General features: G+C 62.3%; 1 protein-coding gene across 5 annotated transcripts in view; it reads right to left on the bottom strand.

Moving 5' to 3' along the window:
- The window catches only part of ADAMTSL2 (ADAMTS like 2), a 34,423-nt gene extending 22,837 nt beyond the window's left edge, over positions 1-11,586 (bottom strand). For 2 of the 5 annotated variants that reach the window (XM_061199630.1, XM_061199636.1), the window contains exons 1-9: positions 11,352-11,586; positions 9,540-9,630; positions 8,843-8,985; positions 7,928-8,003; positions 6,696-6,798; positions 6,044-6,192; positions 5,790-5,913; positions 2,896-2,976; positions 371-546 (exon numbers count right to left, since the gene is read on the bottom strand). In XM_061199630.1, the coding sequence (XP_061055613.1) occupies positions 371-546; positions 2,896-2,976; positions 5,790-5,913; positions 6,044-6,192; positions 6,696-6,798; positions 7,928-8,003; positions 8,843-8,985; positions 9,540-9,629 (942 nt within the window). In that variant the 5' untranslated portion in view covers position 9,630; positions 11,352-11,586. The remainder of the gene's footprint in view (positions 1-370; positions 547-2,895; positions 2,977-5,789; positions 5,914-6,043; positions 6,193-6,695; positions 6,799-7,927; positions 8,004-8,842; positions 8,986-9,539; positions 9,631-11,351) is intronic. The other 3 variants (XM_061199631.1, XM_061199635.1, XM_061199634.1) reach the window with 3 other exon arrangements.
- Positions 11,587-19,422: the final 7,836 nt, after the last annotated feature.

The following is a 19,422-nucleotide window of genomic DNA, read 5'->3' as shown; positions in this document are numbered from 1 at the left end:
GTGCTAACAGAGGGAAGGAAGGAAGGAAGGAAGGAAGGAAGGAAGGAGGGAGGGAGGGAGGGAGGGAGGGAGGGAGGGAGGGGAGAGAGGAGGGAGGGGAGGGAGGAGAGGGAGGGGAGGTTCACACAAGTGAGAGGGTGAGCGAGCAGGTGCTTGGGTGAGCAAGTGAACAAGTAAATGAATTAATGAGTAAATGGGAGACTAGTGAAGGAATGAAAATCTGAGTGAGGGCTGGGATGAGGGAGTGACTCAGTGAGTGAACGAGGGACTGAAGGAATGAGGCCCACCCCGAGCTGCGCGGAGTCGCTGGCCCGGAGGCCCCCGCCTGCTGCCGGCTTCTGGGGAAGCCCCGGAGCCGCGGCCCACGCACCATGACGTTCAGGCCCTGGTTGGTGGGCCCCTGCGCCACGATGTACTCGATTCCCGTCTCGTACACGTCCATGGGCCGCCGGTACTTGACCACGGTGCCGGCGATGTTGAAGTTCTTGGGGCTGTCCACCTTGAAGTTGCCATTGAAGAAGTAGTAGCCGGCTTCATCTGCAAGAGCTGAAAGGGCACAGCTGCCTGGTCACCTGAGCCGGAGCGGCCGGAGATGGAGATGGAGGGGCAGGGAGGGGCAGGACCTCGCGCTCGGGGCCTCTGGCCGGCCTGTGGATCCCCGTGACCCTCCCCAAACACCCAAAGACAGGAGACTCCACGTCGTGGGAGTGGGACGCTCTGCGCACGGCATGTGGCCCTGGCCAGGGAGACGTGGGTCGTCCTTCCTATCAGCCTAAAATAAACAAGGGCTTGTCTGGACGACTGAAGATGGCTGGCCCAGGGCCCACGTGGTCCTGCCGTTCCGGCCGCCTCCGAAGGGGCTGGGGCTGAGAGGTGATGAAGAACGTAGGGACCAAGCGGCCAGGTCGAGACACACGCTGGACAGCAGGTGTCCGCCAGGTTGGGGCCGGGCCACCCTGCCTGGCTCTGCTGCAGACTTCCCCATGTGAGCCGGGGTGAGTTGGCACCCCCAGCCTCCCCTCCCCCGACATGGGGAGGGGACCGCAGTGCCCCGCCAGGGCCCACGCTGAGTGACACTGCAGCCCTGTCCCAGCGGCCCCAGCAGGCCCTACCTGACCACCCCAAGCTGACCAGTTCCGTGCTCTCGCTGGGAGCGTGACATTCCGCCGCCCAGACCGGGGGACCCGGCTGACCACTTGCCGGATCGGCCCATTCTCCCCGGTGTGGCTCCCAGTCAGCCTCTCTCTGAGGCAGGGTGCCGGTGGACACTTGGAACCAAGGGGTTCAGAGGGACATCCACTCCCAGAACTGGAGCGCGATGACGCCCAGACAGCGGGAACGCACATGCAGCCCCCCGCAATGGGCGGGGACATCTGTCCAGAGCCGGGGCGGCTGGCCCTCCCTGGGGGCCCCGGGGCCGGGGGGCGGGGCTCCACCTCGGGGACAGTGTGTCTTCCAGAGGGTTTCTTTAGAGCCCGTTCCAGGAACTGGCCCGAAGGTGGGGAAGAGTTCAGCTTCCAAAGCTCCTGATGCAACTCCGAGCAGAGGAGACGGGCGGTTAATTTATTATCAGGCAAATGCAGCAAGCAGGACGCGTCTGCTAGAAAAACACCCTCCGTGTGGCAACGTCGAAAAATAAAGGGGATAAGAGCCGGAGCTGGGCGAGGGGGACACGTAGGGGCTGGGTTTGTGCACAGGGTTAAATCCCCGGCCCGCATCCAAAACCTGTTTCCTGACAGTAATGACCTTCCTTCCTGCGGCTTTCCCAGTGCTCGGAGGCCGCCCTTGGTATTTCCACGCGTCTGTTTCAAGAACGATGGCTTTGCAGCCAGCTCTGGGAACACGGTGTTTCCTGGCCTCACCACCCTCCCAGCGGGCCACAGAGCAACCGGCCTGGCAGAGGCCTGGCCCCCGTGCTCGGGCCTCAGGGGCTGGGGCCTGGAGCGTGCAGACCCGCCGGCTGGGGGCTGGCGCTCAGGGCCCCAGGCACTGGGGCCCCGGGGCCTGAAGGGCTGAGAGCCCGTGCTGGGTTCAACCTTGAGGACCTTTAGCGAAGACGCACCGTCCACCCCAGCGTCCCCTTAGAAGGGTGGTCGCGCCCCACCAGCCCTGGCCCCCGAGAAGCTGCCCTGAGAGGGAGGGAGGTGAGCCCTGCCCGGGTCCCCCACCTGCCCTGTGCAGATCGGCTCACAGATGTCAGTACCTACCCTCCTCGGCCAGAAGGGGCTCCCTCCGGGGTGCAGACAAGGTGCATTGCCCCGCCAACTTCCCACTACACAGGGAGCCCTTCCAGAAATTGTCACCAACATGGGGCCTCACCGCCTCAGCCACCATGCAAATGACGCCAGAATCCTCAAGTCAAGGACCCCTACTGAATCCAGCTTCCCACCAGAGACAGCCCAGTGGCCAAAACATCAACTCGAGGGCCCCAGATGGGAGTTTGAACCCCACCCCTGCTTCTCGTCACCCTTGGCCTCAGACTGGCCACCTACTCCTTCTCGCTCTGCCTCAACCTTCTCAGCCCCAGAGTCTCACTCCTCGGACCTGGGGGGGCAGCGGGGGGAGCAGAGAGGCCGCCGCCAGCACCTCCAGCTTTTGCCTGTGCCTGGCCCTCCAGGGACAGGGAACTCACTACCTGAGTCATGACCCCCGCCATTATTAAGCAACTCTGAGTGCAAGACCTCTGCACACGTGGGGGTGAGGTCAGCTTCCCTACGACCCCCCCCGCCACATGCTACACACATGCACCCAGGTCAAGCTCTGGCTTCTGGGGCCATCCCTCTCCTGCAAGAAGGGACCCAAGGTCAAGTGTCCCCTGTCCACACATAACCCACACATTTCACCCCATGCAAAGCCATAAGCCCCTGTGAAGCCACCCAGGCCCCACATACACACCTAGGACGTCCGCAGACTTCTTCCGCTCTACAATCTGGATGTCTCGGGCGCCGGCCGGGATGTGGGTCACCAGAGAGTAACCTGGGGGAGACGGAACGACGGTGAGCAGCAGGTCGGCTGTGGCCACCGCCTCTCGATTGGAAAGGCGACTCTGGATGGCAGTCACCACCCTCCTGCACTCCTGGTGTGTGAGGGGCAGTGTCTAAGGGCAGCCCCTTCCCCCTTCCAGAGCTGTGCACCTGGGGCCCAAGAGGCAAGTCCAAGAGCTGCCGGAACACGCCCTGCCACGGGAGAGCTGACCCGCCGCTCCGGCACGGCCCCAGCATTACCCGGTTCCGAGACACTTTCCTACCAAGGCTGTGGGTGACGATCCCTGGTACCTGTCCTGTTCCTCCCGAGGCACACCACAGGCCATGGGGACCGTACGTCTGCTGGAGTCAACATACTTGGGTCCTGCTCTGCCACTATCACCAAGGTGACCCTGAGCAGGCTGCTGGAGCACTTGGGCCTCAGTTTTCTCGCCTGTACAGGGATGACGGCCCCCACTCCAGATGACGGAGGAGATTCTGGGTAGCACAGAGCCTGGCCCTGAGGGCGTCGTCACTGGTGCTATTTTAGAAACCCACGTTGTCATACCATCACGTTGATTTTAAAGGCTTGCTACATTCAAAGGTGTAAATGAGAAAGTACGAGGCCCCGGCTCAGGGCCTGTCATCGAAGGCCCCAGTCAGGTGGGGCGGCAGCCACGGAGACCCTCACAGAGCCCCCAACAAAGGGACCAAGGGTCTTGGGGGGTGGAGGTCTGACGAAGGGACCGTGCTGCCAGCAGGTGGTAGAGGGTTTGTGGGAGAAGGAGGCGAGATTTTTTTAAAGCCCTCAGAATGAAAAGCCTTCCGGGAGAAGATGGCAAGGGGGTTCTCAAATCAGGTTTGCTGGGGCCGATGCTCAAGTCACTCGAGGGGCACGTGGGCCCGCCTGCCGGCTGAGCCGCTCCTGCCGGCCGCCCCCCTTTACGGCCCCCTGAAGACCCTGAGCTGGTCCTTCCGGCCAGCGGGGTGCCCCTAAATGCTTAACCACTGGCTCTCTTGGCAGGAGGGCAGGAGCAGCTGTGACCTGCAGTATCGGCCGATTTCCGGAGTACAAGCGCTTCCACCCACTGTGGCCGATTTCAAGCTGCCAGCTCGTGTCGCTGGGCGCAGAGTCAGGAAAAGGGACACAGTCATTTACCTGCTGCCCTAGTATTTCCAGCTGACAGACACAATCGTTATAGAGACAAAACGATTAGGAAATGATGACTTTGCTTAAATATCATTTACTTAAATGAAGGTTTATATGTGTTAATTTTTAAATTAGCAACAAGCTCCGAGATTCTTCACCATAGCTACCACGCACACATCTACCAGGGGAGCATGTGGGTCAGTGCTTAGGACCACAGACCCGGGAGCAGGTTGTCTGGGTTCACACCCACCTCTGCCTCTTCTGGCTATGTGACTTTAACCTAGTTTCTTAACCTCTCTATTTCCACATCTGTAAAATGACAACAGTGGTAGTCTCTGCCCGGAGTCGAGAGCTGGCAGCGAGAGCTGTACACTTGGCTCCGTGCACAGAAAGCACTTGGCAGAGTTATAGGTGGGCTTGGTTAAGGGTCAGCCCCGGGCCCCCAAGCTGAGAGCTCCATGCGGGCATGAACCATTCTGCAGCGCCTAGCACCCAGGAGGCGCTCAGAGAGAGACGCACCCTCTGAACCCTGCCACTGCCAGCTCCATGCCCCAGGATCTGGCGGAAGGTCCCAAAAGCAGGTTTGTGAAAGGAAGGGAGGAAAGGCGCGATGTCTTTGACCGTGCCCCTCCCATAGCGAGGCCTCTGAAGAAAGCGGCCTCTGCCCACTGTGCTCGCCATGCCTTATTCAGACCCCTGTCCGGCTGGGCTTCCGCTAAAGACACCCCTCCTTTCCTTACCCTGCCCCTCCTCAGTCGGCATGTCCATCCCTGGGTCCCTCGTCCAAGCCCTAACGCTAACTCCGAAATTGTCCGTCCCCTCCACCTCCAGGACACGTGGGGGTCCCGACGGCCAGGTCCCTGGGGGCTCTCAAGGGGTTGGCTCTAGTCCAGACGCGCCTGGCCTCACTGGGGGACCTCGAGCCGGCAAGTCCCGCCCTGGGCCTCAGTTTCCCCATCTGTTAAATGGGTTTCAAGCTGCCCTACCTTTCCCAGTCTGGAGGCTGTGATAACCCAGTTTAATCCCACAAGCATTAACTGAGACCCAGGAATGTATTCAGTTCAAGACTGAGTATTATAAGCAACATCCTTCCAAAAGTGCAAAGTCCTATCACATGCACAGACCCCCGGCCCGCCCCTCCCCCAACCCCCAGGAGGGCTGGACCAGAGCTGCATGCAAACATGAAGCCAAATGGGCACAGCCGTGAAAACTGACAAGCCGCTGCCTGGGGAAGAAAGGGGCTGGCTCTGTGCTGCGGTCGGCCCGGAGCTGGCGGGAGCCTGGGCACCCCTTCAGCCCTTGAAACTTGGGTTTGAGAGCTTAGGCCCCAGAATCTGTGTGCCCAGACCTCAATCTCATATCAGCGGTGAGGACGGAACGCGTGCCTCAGTTTCCCCCTTTTAAGACTGGTATTAACATCTCCCTGAAGGCTGCGCTTAGGTCAAATGGGGTCCCCAAGCCCCGTGAGCACTGCGACACCTGGTATCCAGCAGCTGCTCACCCCAGAGCTGCTCCTCTTCCTAGAGCCCATGGGGGCCTCACAGAGCCACTGGCCAGCCCTGCTGGGCCTCGGTGGAGGATTGCGGGGCCCAGGACGGGAAGGACCCTGCACAGTCACTTAGCAGCCGGCGGCAGGATCCCGCGGGCCCTGGACCCAGAGCAGCAGGGGCTCTTACCCAGGTGGGCGTTCCCCTTGCGGTAGTTGCCTGTCACGTGGGTGCAGCTGCTTCCGTCCCCCTGGCAGACGCCACACTTGTCCAGCGTGTGGGTGGAGAAGAGCACGCCGTCACAGCCGATGGGCTGCAGGAAGGGAGGTGGAGAGGCTGCTGGGAGGGCGCTGAGGCCCGGGCCCCGGGGCCGCCACTGCCTGGGCGGACAGGCGGGCGGCCGGCGCAAGGAGACCGGTGGTACTTCTGCTACAATGTTGAACAACCTCACATTTTCCAGACACGCAGACCCCTCGCAGGTCGGCAAGCTTGCAGGACGTGCCGTCGCGGGCGGGGACCATGAGCTGCCGCTGGCCGTCCACGGTGGTGCAGTGCAGGTCGCATGGCTTGCTGGAGATGTGCACGTAGTCATCTGATGGGGGAGACAGGGTCTCAGGGCGGCTGGGGGGGCCAGAGTCAGGGACTTCCCCTCCCCCCCACTGAGACAGCACTTCTTTCAAGGCACAGATGGGGAAACGGAGGCCTGGAGAATGGAAAGAACTTGCCCGGGGTCTCAGTGGCAGAAACGGACCAAGATGCAGGTGATCTGGCCCAGCCCAGGCTCTGGAAGGCCAGCCTCTGCCGCCCTGTGAGTGCAGGGCAGTGTCCCCTCTGCAGGAGGTCTGAGCTGACTTGATGGCCCTGGGCTGCCGGTCCTGGGGACACTGCACTTACCCGGTGAGCGGGAGAGGCCAAGTCATTTACACTGCCGCCTGAACTACTTATGACCTTCGACAAGACCCCTCCCTCTGGGCCTGTTTCCCCACCTGCCTACCCACTGGACGAGGACTTTCCCTCCCACAGTCCCCAGGTGGTGGCCGTCAGGTATAGATCCTGCCAGAGAATTCCCTGCTGGGTGGCCCAGGGCCACAGTACCGGGATAGAGCGGCTTCCACTGGTGCGTCCGCCCGTTGTACACACGGGAGTTGAAGGAGATGCACTGCTCCTCGCGGAAGCTCCTCCCGTCCGGCGGACACTCCTGGGAAGCGGGAAGACAGGGCGGGAGGCTCTGGGAGGGACTCAGCCCGACAAAAGCATTTTTGTCCAGGCGGAGCAGGAAGTGGCTCTCCTCCTCGCTCTCAGTCTCTCGGGCTCTCTGGACGGAGGGAGGGAGGACCAGGCCTCCAGCACCCACGTGTGCTGGCCCTCCCCGTGCTCTGGGCTGGATCCTTTCAGCCCCACCACCCTGGCCTTCTCCCCGGCTGCACACGGAGCAGCAGGGACACCGGCCTCGGCTGTGCTCGCGCGGGGTCCCCACTCGCCCCGCATCCTCGGGCAGGGGCCCATCTGCGTGTCCACAGCCGTAGCCACAGTGCCTGGGACACGGGCATTGACTGCATGGGCTTGACTTCGCAGAAGAGGAGCCCATGGGGCAGAAGGGAGGGGCCTGTGCGGGGCCCAGCTGCTCACGCCGCGGCCAGAAGCCGAACTGGGCCAGGGCTCCCTCCTGAGCTCACTTCAGGAGGGCAGCTGACCGGTGAGGCCAGCACAGAGGCCATGGCCGCTCGCCTCCCTCCAGCCCCTAACTCCCCACACGTGCCCACACAGACACACAGACACGTGGATGCAGGGACAAGGGGACGCACAGCATCATCTCTCTGCCCCGCCCCCCGTCCCGGGGGTCCGGTTCAGACTGGCTTTGGCCCCATCGAGAGGTGACCGGAGGCTGAGCCAGAGTCGGCACCTCCTGCCCAGACCCAGCCACCTCGGTGCAGCACGCGACTGACAGAGAAGGTTTGGGTGCTGAGGGCACAGAGAGCAGAGGCAGGCGCACAGGGGTGGCAGCCGGTGACTTCAGTCCCCCGGGGAGACCCGGGAGCAGGGTTCACGCTGAGCGCAGGGGCCGCGTGCGCCCGTAGACCCCAAACCTTGAGGTCGTGTTGGAGCTCCACCAGCAGAAGCGGGTCCTTTTCCCCTCAGGTGCCCACAGCCCGCGGTGGGCACCACAGATTTGATTTGATGCAGGAAGGGGGCTTCTGAGCCCGGGGGCCCTCACCACCCAGGCCCAGGACAGAGTGTCCAGAGGGCCCGGGGCCACCAGGAAGCTGCCCTGAGACCTGCCAGAGAAGGGGGAGGGGGGAGGGGGGTCCCGGCAGGCGGAGCCTCACCTGCACTCTGCAGAGCTGGTACCTCTTGGACGTGCCCGTGCAGGTCCGGTTCCCAGCGCCCATGACAGACGTCCTCCTGGCGGGAGGACATGGGCTGCAGCCCTGACCCTTCTTCTGCTCCTGGGCGGCGTCTGGGCTGCTCCTCCACCGTCCTGCCCCCGAGCCTGCTCTGCCTCCTCTGACCGAGGCCTCCTCCCTCCCCACTCAAGCCCCGCTGCTTCGCCAGAGCCCTCTCATGTCACAGGTATGCAGGTAGTTTGAGGGAGTTTCTTAGCCCCTTCTTAGGGGGAGGGGTGAGATCCAATTCACCTCTCTATCCCCAGCACACAGCAGAGGGTCTTAGGACACAGAGTTAGTAATAAAATAACAACATTTACCACGTATGGGCCCTGTGCTGCAGTGCATACACACACACTGTCTCTTGTATTCTCAGAAATGTCAGGTGGGCTCGAGCATAATCTCCACTCCACAGATGAGGAAACTGATGCTCAGAGAGGTTAAGTGACTTGCCCAAGGTCACACAGCTAGGAAGTGGCCGAGGCAAGATTTGAACCCAGGTCTGGCCAACAGTAACCACTGCACCTTATGCTTTCCCCATGTTTATTCAACTCAGGTCTTCAGAAGAGAAACCCAGGGTGGGCCTGACCCCTCATTGAAAGAGCCCTAGAAATGGAGCAGGATGAACCCCAGGACACTGTTGCCTGGGACCCAACAGAAGCCACGTCCCCAACGGAGGCCAATGAAAAGACTGACTTGCTCACCTGGCCTGTGCAGCCTCAAACTGAAGACCCCTCCCAGCCCGAGACCCCCCACCCCCACCTCTAAGCCTCTGCCCACCTCCCAGGCCTCCCTTTCCCGTGCAGGTGGCCCCACTTTCACGCCAGCCCCTCAGGGCCACGTGCTCAAGCCCCGCACCTCTGTTGCAGGCAGTGCCGCTCCTGGGACGTCACCCCAGCCCCGCAGCTGCGGGAACACGCCGTCCACTTGGTCCACTCTCCCCACCAGTAGGCGGTGGCATCGGTGCCCGCCTCCAGGCTGTTGGATGTTGGGCTGTTGTCCTGGGTGAGAGGCCCCACGACAGTTAGAAGGAGGCTGGAGCACCTGGCCGGACGGGCCTGCCGTCCCCGTGCCCTGGACAGGAGGACATAGCCCCCTGGGTGGGTTGCTCGAAGCCTGGGCTCAGGTCTCCAGGGCGGTCTCGGGGGACCTCCCAGGGAGCTGTGGGCCTCAGGTCCTGCCCGATCTGGGGATCTGGAACATCCTGGGAGCTTGGTGGGATCCTGAGGCTGAACCTAACCATCCTTTCTTTCCCCCGAGCAGCCTGGGGCCCGGCCTGGGTTCTGCAGGACCCAAACCCGCCCGTCTACACGCCACACTCCGGGGCTTCTCTCAGAAGGTGAGCGCTCAGCCCCTGTCCTGCCGAATCGGCAAGGACTCTGGAGTGGCCGGAGCCCCGCACTCAGGGGCTGGTCTGACTGGCTTGTAAGGCACGTTCCTGGGAGTGGGAGGGGATCTGGGAAGGCACTCCAGGACCCCCGGACCCCTGCCCCACATCTGCCACCCAGCCCTCAGCGTCAGCCCACCTGGGCGAAGGATCGTGCTCCCCACTCACCATGGCCCCTGTGGACGACGCACCCCCAGCCACAAGTGCCAGAGCCAGCAGGGACCAGGCCCAGCGTGAAGGCTGCCATCTGCCATCCATCCTAGGAAGCAAGGGCACAGTCACTGCCAGGCCAGGTCCAGCTCCTCTTCCAGCTGGCTGGAGTCCGCTTTGGGGAAAAGCTCCCGGAGCCCACGCAGTGCTGAGGCCTGAGGTTATCTGGGATTGGTTGCTAGTGGCGGTCTGGTGGCCCTGTTGGCAGGGCTCGAGGAATGATTAGAGATGCCTGCACGGGCTTGAGACACTAGGTGGTGGTGTGCGTGCTAAGCCTGCACCACCTGATCTGAGGGCATCTGGGGACATGGGCCACGCTTTGCCTCTGAATAACTGAGCTGCCTGGAGAATGCCTGGAGAGAAACCCAGGGACACCTATAGGCCCAGGCTGCATCCATTGGATGAAGGAGCTGAGGATCGATCCATTACCTTGGCCGGTAGACCCGACCCAAGCAAGAGCACCTTGGGATTTTTATCTGTTCGGCACTTGCTGGCCACATGGGAGAATGATCCTTCCCATCGGCTACATGGAGCTGCTGGAGGGGGTCCATGGATGCCACAGACTCTGCCAGGCCCTCTCCCTCCCTGGACACAGCTTCCCCCTGCCCTGAGGGACCAGACGCTGGGCAGAGCCCAGGCATCTGTGCCGCCTCCTTCCCAAGAGAAGACACACAGCTTGTGCCTCTGGAGTGTTGGAGTGAGGGTGGCCGAGGACCACGGGGCTGTCTCCCAAGAAGTCAGCACCCTCAGCCCAAAACACTCCTGGACCTCCCTGCCAGGGGTCAAATCAAGGGGAGCCTGCAGCCTCCTGGGCCCTCAGCCTCCCCTATCTGTCTCTGAGAGGGAGGAGCGGGGCCTATAGTGGCCTCTGTCCAGGGTTTGTCTCAGGTCCTGAGTGTCACTTGCCAGAGGGTTGGAGGAGTTTCCGAAGCCATCAAGCCCATCCCCCTAGAGCCTGGAACCAGAGAGGGGAGCCAACTCACCCAAAGCAACACAGCCAGGTGGCCGACTAGCCCCCAGACCCCAGAGCAAACTCAGGGACTAATTCCAGGGAAAGAAGGCATGAAAGTCCCCCCTCCCCCACGCCTGCCAGCCCTGAAACCAACTCCACATCTGCCCCCTTCTCTCCTCCTTCAAACCCTCGTTTCCTCACAGCTCAAGCACCTGCAAATTTTCAGGAGTTACGCCAACGACACCCTCACACCCCAAGAATGTCCCTGCCCTCTCTCTGCCCCAGACGAGGCAGCAGCACACCGGCTCCTGGAGCCGGAGCCCTTGAGATCCAGCCTGCCACCGCTCCAGCCGGCTGCCGCCCCTCCCCCGCAGGCCTCCATCTGCACCCCCCAGCCTCCTGCAGGCACAGAGGCCCCTCGGCGTCCCATTGGCCAGTCTGTGCCCCGGCTCCTGCCTGCAGGCTGAAGACAGGTGCTGAGCCGGCTGCACACTTGGTTTTCATTAAGGCTCCCAGACACCGCTGGCTGCAGGCCAGGCCCGGCTCACGCGGGATCCATCCCTCCCTGGGGTCCAAAAACAGCCACCGGCCAGCGGGAGAGACTTGCCGTGCAAACAAGGGCTTCAGGCGCGGTAGGCTAGGAGCTGAGGGGCCCCCCTCGCCCGCGCTCGGAGGGTCTGGACCCCTCCCCACCAGCCCTGCTCCTGTTACATAACGGCTCCCCGAGGGGCCCGGGGATGCCATGCATGCACTTGGGGCTGCATCTCGTGCCCTGGCAGGGCTGCGGTGGGAAGCGAGATGGTGGGGAGGAGGCCTACCTGGCCGGGGGTCAGCAGGTTGTCCTCGGAAGAAAGGGGCCGAGCCTCTGCTGCGGGCAGGCGGCGCCAGGTGCGCGGTGCGGGGGGAGCCTCGGGGCGCAGAGGGCTGCGGGCTGGGCCTCTCTCCCTTCCTTCTCCTCCCCCTCGCCGCCTCCCTCTTCCACTTCAAAGAGCACCCACGAGAGGGGGTTCCCGGGAGGCGCGCAGCCCAGTGGCAGCTCCGCAGCGCGGCGGCCTTTATAGCTGTCAGGCAGACAGGGAGGAACTCACACTTCCCACCAGGCTGCTCCCCCTCCCGCCGCCCGCCGGCCGGCCTGGCGCACACTTTAACCCGCTCCGCGCCTCTGGAGCCCGGCCAGGCCGGCCCAGCTGCCTGCTGACTGCTGCCGCGGCCACGAGCAGGGAGGCCGCCTTCCCAGGTCCAGAATGCGGGACTGCGTGTCCGGGTGTCCAGACGGAGTGCCCACTGGCCCGGGGTCACAGGGAAGGTTGGCGGCGGCAAAGCCGAGCCCCAGGCTTGGTCCGACGGATTTCTGCTTCCAGAGGGGGCCCAGTCTCTGCCACTCCCCAGAATGGAGTCTGGGGTGTATGAGGCATCCCATCCGATAGCTCTGTTTTACGGACAGAAAGACTGAGGTCGAGAGGGGACACCATGCTCTGAGGTCACCCAGCCAGCCTTGGAGAGATTCTCCTGAGAAACGGAGGCCTGAGCAGGCGGAGGGACTGAGGGAGACTCAGCAAGGCTCAGCCGAGGGTTCCGGGGAAGGGACAGAAGTGCCCACGGCCTGCGGACCAGACGGCTAGGATGGCCAGAGCCAGTGGGGGGGAGGTGCGCGGAACTCTGCAGATGTTCAGCACCAGCTTGGCAGGGCACGGCGGCCTGGCTGGGAGCGGGCCAGCTGGGCAGCCCCTGGCAGGCCGGCGTGGGGCTCCAGCCTGTGTTCCTGCTGAGTCAGAGCGTGGAGCAGAGCACAGAGCCAGCGGCACGCACTCCGGCCCCCGGGCACCCAGGGGGGAACCCCAGACATTGCAAGTTGCCCCGGAAACAACGCCAGGCACCCGCCCTGCACGCCAGGCTCCCTGGAGCCCGCCCTCCCCGCACCTCCACCCGGTGGGGGTGGAAGTGGGGCAGCCCTGAGCCATTTCATCCATCCCCCTGCCTCTGCGCTGCAGATGGCTCCCAGTGGCGCCTGGAAAGCCCTCCCCCTCCCTGCACCCTCCCTGCCGGAAGGAACTGTGGCGAGCTCCTCCATTTGCCTCCCTGGGCGACTGAGAATCATTCCACCCCTGGGAAGATTCTGCCACCAACAGGAATGGTCGGGGAGGAGAGCAACCAGAGATGATCCTGAAACCAACAACGCCTGCTGCCCTGCGTCGAGTTCTTCCTCTGTGCTGAGAGCTAGGAGGTCAACATCTTTGCTCTCCCTGTTTTACAGATGGAGGAACTAAGGCTCCGAGACTGCTGGGTGGTGCCCGGGGTCGCACGTCTGGTGAGCGGCACATCAGGGACCCCAGCGTCCTTACTGAGCACATCCTCTCCATCTGGCAGGTTCTTGTATCACGTTCATCCTCCCCAGGCCCTCTGGGAGGCAGGTCTCATCCATCTCATTTTCCCCCTGGGGCCCCTGGGTTGTTCGGTGGAACCAAGACTCAAACCCAGGTCCACGCTGCCCCCTGGGGTCAGCATGCTGAAGCGCAGACACGATGGAACCCGTCACGCGGCACTGGTGCACGTGCACGCACGCACGCACGCACACACACAACCTCGCAGGCACACACAGGGGCACACGCTAATGCACACACACTCACCGACCCCTCACAGACACACTGCTGGTCACTCGCACTCTGGGGCCTCCGCCCCCGCCCCCGCCCCTCCCGCCGAGCGCCAGGGCTCTGCATCCCCGGGCACACTCCCGAGCTCTCCCGGCATTGCTGTGTCCACGTCCAGCCAGCACCAGGGTGACTAACGGTTTCCCTTGGGAGGGACCCTACAGCCAGCTGACGCAAACACCCCAGCGCCTTCTCCTAGCTCAGCGGGACAGTGCCTGGGAGGCGGGCTGCCACCCCCAGCTCTGGGACCTCTAGCAGGTGTGTGACCTGGGCGGGCCACACGTCCACCCCCACCCCACCCTCTACCTCCAGAAGCCGGCCGGGGCTCCCCCACCCCGAGGGACTCCAGCAAGCCCCCAGACTCCAGACCCACAGGGAGCTGTGACCACTGGTTGGTCCACTGGTGGTCTGGGGGTTTCGGAGGGAGACATCAGGGGTCAGGGAAGGCCCCAGGGCCCCTGAAGACCCTAGAAATTGCAGGGGGTGGTTGGTGATAAAGAATCAAGCACAGGCAGGAGGTGCCTCTGAAGGCCTCGTCAAGTGCCAAGCGCGGAGCCACTGTCAGTTCTGGAGAACTGGTCTGGCTGGGCCTCCTGGCGGGGCCTTAGATGCCCTCGGGACCCACCTCACGGGGTCGCAGCCAGGCCTGGACGGCAGAACCCAGAGTATCTAAGAAGCCTCTAACCAGCAGCACAGTGGGTGACCGGAAGAGCAGCCCAGGCTCAGAAGAGGCCATGCCTGGGGTCCATGCTCTGCCGTCACCGTGTTGAAGGTTTAATCGTGTTATCTTAGAATTCGTGTTCTCGGAGCGACACTGGATGCGGTGATGGAGTGATGGAGAGACAGAGCTTCTGCTGGGGGACCTCCTACCCCCTGCACCTCTCAGGACTGCCCTCTGCCCTCTGGGGAGCCAGGATCAGACGCAGTCTCCGGTGGGGTCCCAGGCACTCACTCCACGACATTAACAGCAAATAAAAACACTCCTATTGTTCGGGAGAGGCCCTTGGAGGAATGAGAAAGTTTTGTCCTGCTTGGTGAACAAGGGACTCCCCGTTTTGCACTGAGCCCCACAGGTCACCCAGCGGCCCTCGGAATTGCTGCCTCCCAGCTCTGATGATGCCCGGGGCTCCCTGGAGAGTCACTGAAAGAAATGGCTCGGAGCCCCCATCTTGGTTCCCGCTGTCCCCTCTCTGGAGCCCTTCTTTCACACCCATCCGGACGTGCTTGGCCCTCCAGATGATTTTCTGAGGACACCTCCTCCAGGAAGCCCACCAGGTGGCCCAGCACTTTGATCTGGCTTCTCGCACTGAGCGGGATCTTCCCCGGCCTGTGGCTGTGACCCCACAGAGCGGGGACTGCTCCTGCTTCACACTGTATCTTCGCACCTGCCAGGGCCCAGCATCTCTAGCCAGGTGCTCAGTGCATGGAAGGGTGGATTTGCCTGGCAGTCCTTTGGGGTGATGGTGAGGTGTCCCCGCCATTCTCTGTGTGACCCTGGCTAGAGATGCTGTGGACACCTGTTTTTTTAGAAGGAGATTATTTTTCCACCAGAGCTTTCTGGATGTCTGAAGAGCTTGCAAACAGGAAATTGGGCACATTTCTGAGGGGAAGCGAGGTGAAGCGTGGGAAAACAAGGCGGAAGGGGAGGAGCCCACTTGGGGAAGGGAAGGGACGGGTGGGGGAGGGGTGCAGTGGGCCATGGGATGACCAGTTTGGGAGGTCCCAGTGGTTGGACAGTCACGCCGGGAGCTGAGCCCTGTCCTGTACAGCCAAGTGTCTGAAACAGAGCTCAGAAATACGGGGACCAGAGCCAGGGCCCCTGTGAAGTGCGTCCTCAACCCAGAGGCCGGCCAGCACGGCCTGGAGGGTGACAACCTCTACCCCGTCCCCCGATGTCCTGCTGCCCACCCAGAGCCTGGGGCAACCCTGGGCACCTTCTGACAGCAGAGCTCTTGTACCCAACAGGGAGTGGGCCACTGAGGGACCATGTGGCCAGTTTGGAGGTGGTCGGCGACTGGAAGAGGACCAGGCTCCAGAGGGAGGCCCAGCAGCCAGTGAGCTCCCCGGGCAGATGCTCTGGGCCCGGGCTGGCCGTTAGGGAGGACCCACCCCCACAGACCACTGGAGGTCAGCCGGCCGGAGCACAAAATAGAGTTCTCCCCCTCCCTCTTTCTCAGCACTGGCATTTTCTATTAGGCCAAGTCTTGAGGTTCAAGTGGGGGGACTTGGGGTGTTTAGAAAGAAGCTCCTTTGTCCCCAGATCTGGAGCAAGGACGGGGCCCCGGGAGGCCCTGTCAGGGCTGGGAAGTAAGCCTGCCGCTGGAGCTCCAGGGACAGACCACCGCCGGGCAAGGGGCAGTGGGGCTGGCAGGAGCTGCGTCCTTGAGCTCCTGGATTTCACAGGCTGCCCAGGCGCGCAGGCCGAGCCCGGCTGTGCGGGGCTTACCTCCTGCCGGGACAGCCCCTCTGCTGCCACAGGGCCTGTCCCTATGCCCTCCGTGACACTATGAGACAGAGACGGGGTGCCCCATTTTGCGGATGAGGAGACTGAGGCTCACCGGACAGAGGGCACACGAAGACCTGAGAGCTAGGAAGGGGCGGGGCCCTCGCCTGGCTCACCTGGCTGGTGTTCAGGGGCCCGGAGGCAGCTGGAGCTGCTCATTTTCAGTCATTAGCTGAGGCCAACACGAATGTTGTCACAGCCCCAGTTGCAGAGGCCCCGGATGGTACTCCAGCCTGGGGATCCCAAGGGAGGAATCAGGAGCATCCATACCCAGACCCCCTCCCACCAGGGGCAGGAGGGCCTCAGTGGGTCCCTACACAGAGGGCCAAGGGCTGCTGTGCTGTGCTCTGGAGCTGCGGGTCGGGTGTTCAAAACGTGGAGGATGCAAATGCAGCAGCCGGCCCTGCTCTGCTGGGCCGGCTGAGCAGACAGACAGCTGTCCGGGAGGTGGGAGCCGTGTGGCATTCCGGGCATTTCAGCACCTCTATAAAACCGGCCTGCTCCACGCCGAGGGGCCCGAGGGAGGGGGAGGGTGGGCGGGTCGGCTCCCACTCCCTGCTCCCCAGGCTGTGGCTGCCCCGCCAGCGGCCCCAACCCTGCCCGGGACAGGCCCTGCCAGGTCCCATTGGGACCAGCGCCACCTGCTGGGGAGAGGAGGGATGCGCCTGGGGGCTTCGGCTAGGAGCACGCGCCAGGGGCCAGTCTCCCCTCCTCTCCCGGCCTCAGTCTCCTCTTCTGTAAAATGGGCAGAGAGAGACGTCCACCCCCACTCCCCCCCCCCGCCGCCTTCAGCTGCTGACACGGCCCAAAGGGACAAAGTAGGAAGAGAGCTTGGCACATGCCGGCCCTGAATGAATGTCTGTGTGTGTAAATGGTTTTCAAGACACACACAGTGCAGTGGGGGTTTGAATGGAGAGCCCCCCCCGCATCAGGGGTCAGGAGAGGCCCAGGGCTACAATATGAACGCAGAGGCAAGCCCGGCAAGGGCATCCTGGCAGAAGGAGGGCACGCCGCCTGTGGCGTCTGCTTTGGCCCAAGCACCAGCAGGTGAGGGTGGGGTGGAGTGGGGTATTGGAGGCCGGCCGGTAGGCTGGCAGGACCACCGGAGCCCGGAAGACGGGGAGGCCAGAGCATGTGTCTGCTGGCTCCCAGCCCAGCCCGATCCGGCTCCCCCTACCCTGTGCCTGGGGGGACAACACCCCCAAAGCAACCGGCCTGCTTCTTCTACTCTGCCCCACCCAGCTCCCCAGGCCAATCGCTTCCCTGGCCCCAGTGAGAACCGAGGGTCCTTTCAGTCCTGTTCACAGCTGGATGCCTTCCCCCGAGCCAGCTGGCCTGTCTCCAGGCGGCCAGGTCTCCAACGGGAGCCACACACAGGCTGCACCCCGACCCCCATTCTATGCTCCGCACCCCCCGCCAAAGGGCTGCTCGAGTCCCAGCCTTTCTACAGGGGGGTCCTCGGGCCACCCCCGCCCCCAGCCTGGCCACCTGTCTCCCTGCTTTGGGGCAGCCCCTCTCGGCCCCCTTGGTCCTTAATCATTACAACACATGTGCGGCTCCCCTCCTGCTTCCTCCATCACATCCCCCTTCTCTTTTTCCCTTCCCCAAGCTTGCAGCCCCGGCCCTGGAGTTTACAGCTGCAAAACACACACACACACACACACACAGAGTCATGCACAAAACCAACTGTGGAATGTTTTCCTGCTTCTGAGTGGGGTTTACCGCCCCGGAGAGTTCTTTCCTAGCACCTGACCTCTAATCCATCTCCTCACCACACGATTTCTACTCCTCCTGGAAGCCGGGGCTGGGGGCTGGGTCTGGGCAGAAGCGGGGCGCGGAGAGGTGGGCCGGGATGATCAGGGCTCCCGTGACCAGCTTGCAGGGGGTCGCCTGCCTCTTACCCAGAGCTGCACACACGGCACGATCTGGTTTTCCCATTTGGAGAGGGAACGGGGCTCCTAAGTGCCAGACTGAAATGCCCTGCAGCCCCGCCTCCCTGGACTTTCATTCATTCTTTTCACAGAGTCATTCATTCACCCAGTGTCTGCTGACCACCCACCACACGCCAGGCTTGGCCCCGGGCTTGGGCGGTGAGCTGGCCATTGGAGCAGTGGGCACACACCCCAAGCAGCCCCGTACCAATCACACCGCACAGAGGGCTGGAGGCCCGGACGGGAGCGAGTGGCGTGCTGGGGGCCAGCGCAGAGCACCCCAGCTTGCCTAAGCCGGGTGGGGACCCGTCCCCACAGACGTCAGAGGAGGGGGAAGTGTGTGTGCAGGGGAGGGGGGGAGGCCGGGAGGAGGGTCGGAGTCCGAGCGTACCGTGGAGGCTGGGGTGTGCTGTGGGGGACAGGGCTGGGCGGAGGTGGCCCCACGATCCCCCGGAGAACTTGGACTTCACGCTGAGGGCTGCAGGTGCCTTGGAAGGGCTTAAGCAGAAGAATGACGTGACCACATGTACTGAATAGGACTTTTCATGGCAAACGGCAGAAATGGCCCCAGCCAACGTATGATAAAAAAAGAGAGTTCTGGAAAGGTGTGAGGGAGCTCCCAGATGGAAGGAAAGGTGGGTCAAGCGGGCCCAGGGGGCGTGGGACAAGCCGGCAGCCTCTCCCTGGGGCACTGACATGCATGGGCACCTCCCGGCCTCGCCCCCGCTGTTCCCATACTCCGGATTCCAATTCCCAGGAGAACAAAATCCGGCGTAGCCACCCAGCGACCACAGGAACAAGCCACTGGACACAACGTGGGTGAATCTCAGGGACATTCCGGGGCAGTGAAAGAAGCCAGCCCGAAAGAGTGCACACCGCATGAGTCCATTTATAGAGGCAAAGTCAAGTGTGTGGCAGAAACCAGAACAGTGGCTGCCTCTGCTGGGGACTCGAGGGATGTCCTGGAGTGACGGAGATGCAGGGGTGGTCACACAGCACTTGTCAAAACTCATCAAACTGTACATTATAAATCTGTGCATTTTGTTGTAGGCGACACCATTATATCATGATGAAAAATAAAACGGAATAAAAGCTGTTCTTTTGCTGGCAACAAATAAACAAAAGAATTAATCAGTCAAGCAATTAATCAAGTAGTCCCTCCAGGGAGAGAGAGTTGGCCTGGGTAGCTCACACACTCCCATGTTCCTTGGCCAGAGGATAGTGGGGCAGTGTAGGGGGGACCCTGCTGGGCAGTTTCCCCAGGCCTCTTCAACAAAGGAAGGTTATTTCCTGAAGGCCGAGGAATGCTGAGAGGGCTAGCATCAGCCTCGCGCTGGGGACACTGGTAGAGATCGTCCAGTTCTATGTGCTTCAGGTTTGAAACTATGTAACCAAATAGAAAAGAATGTTAGTTTCATTTGTTTAGTTACCAAGGAAGCCTGTCTGGGGCAAGAGCAGGGGAGTCAGACATGCCTGTGGGCTGGTAAATTGTGAAACTTATCTACAGGGTCCTTTTAGTGGTTAGAATCGGCTGAACCTTGGCTTGTCGTCTAACCTCTTGCCCCCTGTGGACGCGTGATTCAAGCCGCAGAGTCTGCTCCTTTCTTATTCTGGACTCCTGAGCACCTCGGGGAGGGGCCAGGGGTCAGGATGGAAAGTGGCTGGACATTGGCGGTTGTGCTCAGAGGGGACTCTTCTCCGAAGGTGCTGCCTCAGAGAAAAGAAGTACGGTCTCCTTGAATCAACACCTCTGACCTATCCAAAACAAAAAACAAAAAAAAAAAAATCAGAGACAAGTGCTGATCAC

This window comes from Eubalaena glacialis, chromosome 9, assembly GCF_028564815.1.
Source record: "Eubalaena glacialis isolate mEubGla1 chromosome 9, mEubGla1.1.hap2.+ XY, whole genome shotgun sequence".
NCBI lineage: Eukaryota > Metazoa > Chordata > Mammalia > Artiodactyla > Balaenidae > Eubalaena > Eubalaena glacialis.
Note: the sequence above shows the minus strand (reverse complement) of the source record. Positions and strands in the feature narration are given on the sequence as shown.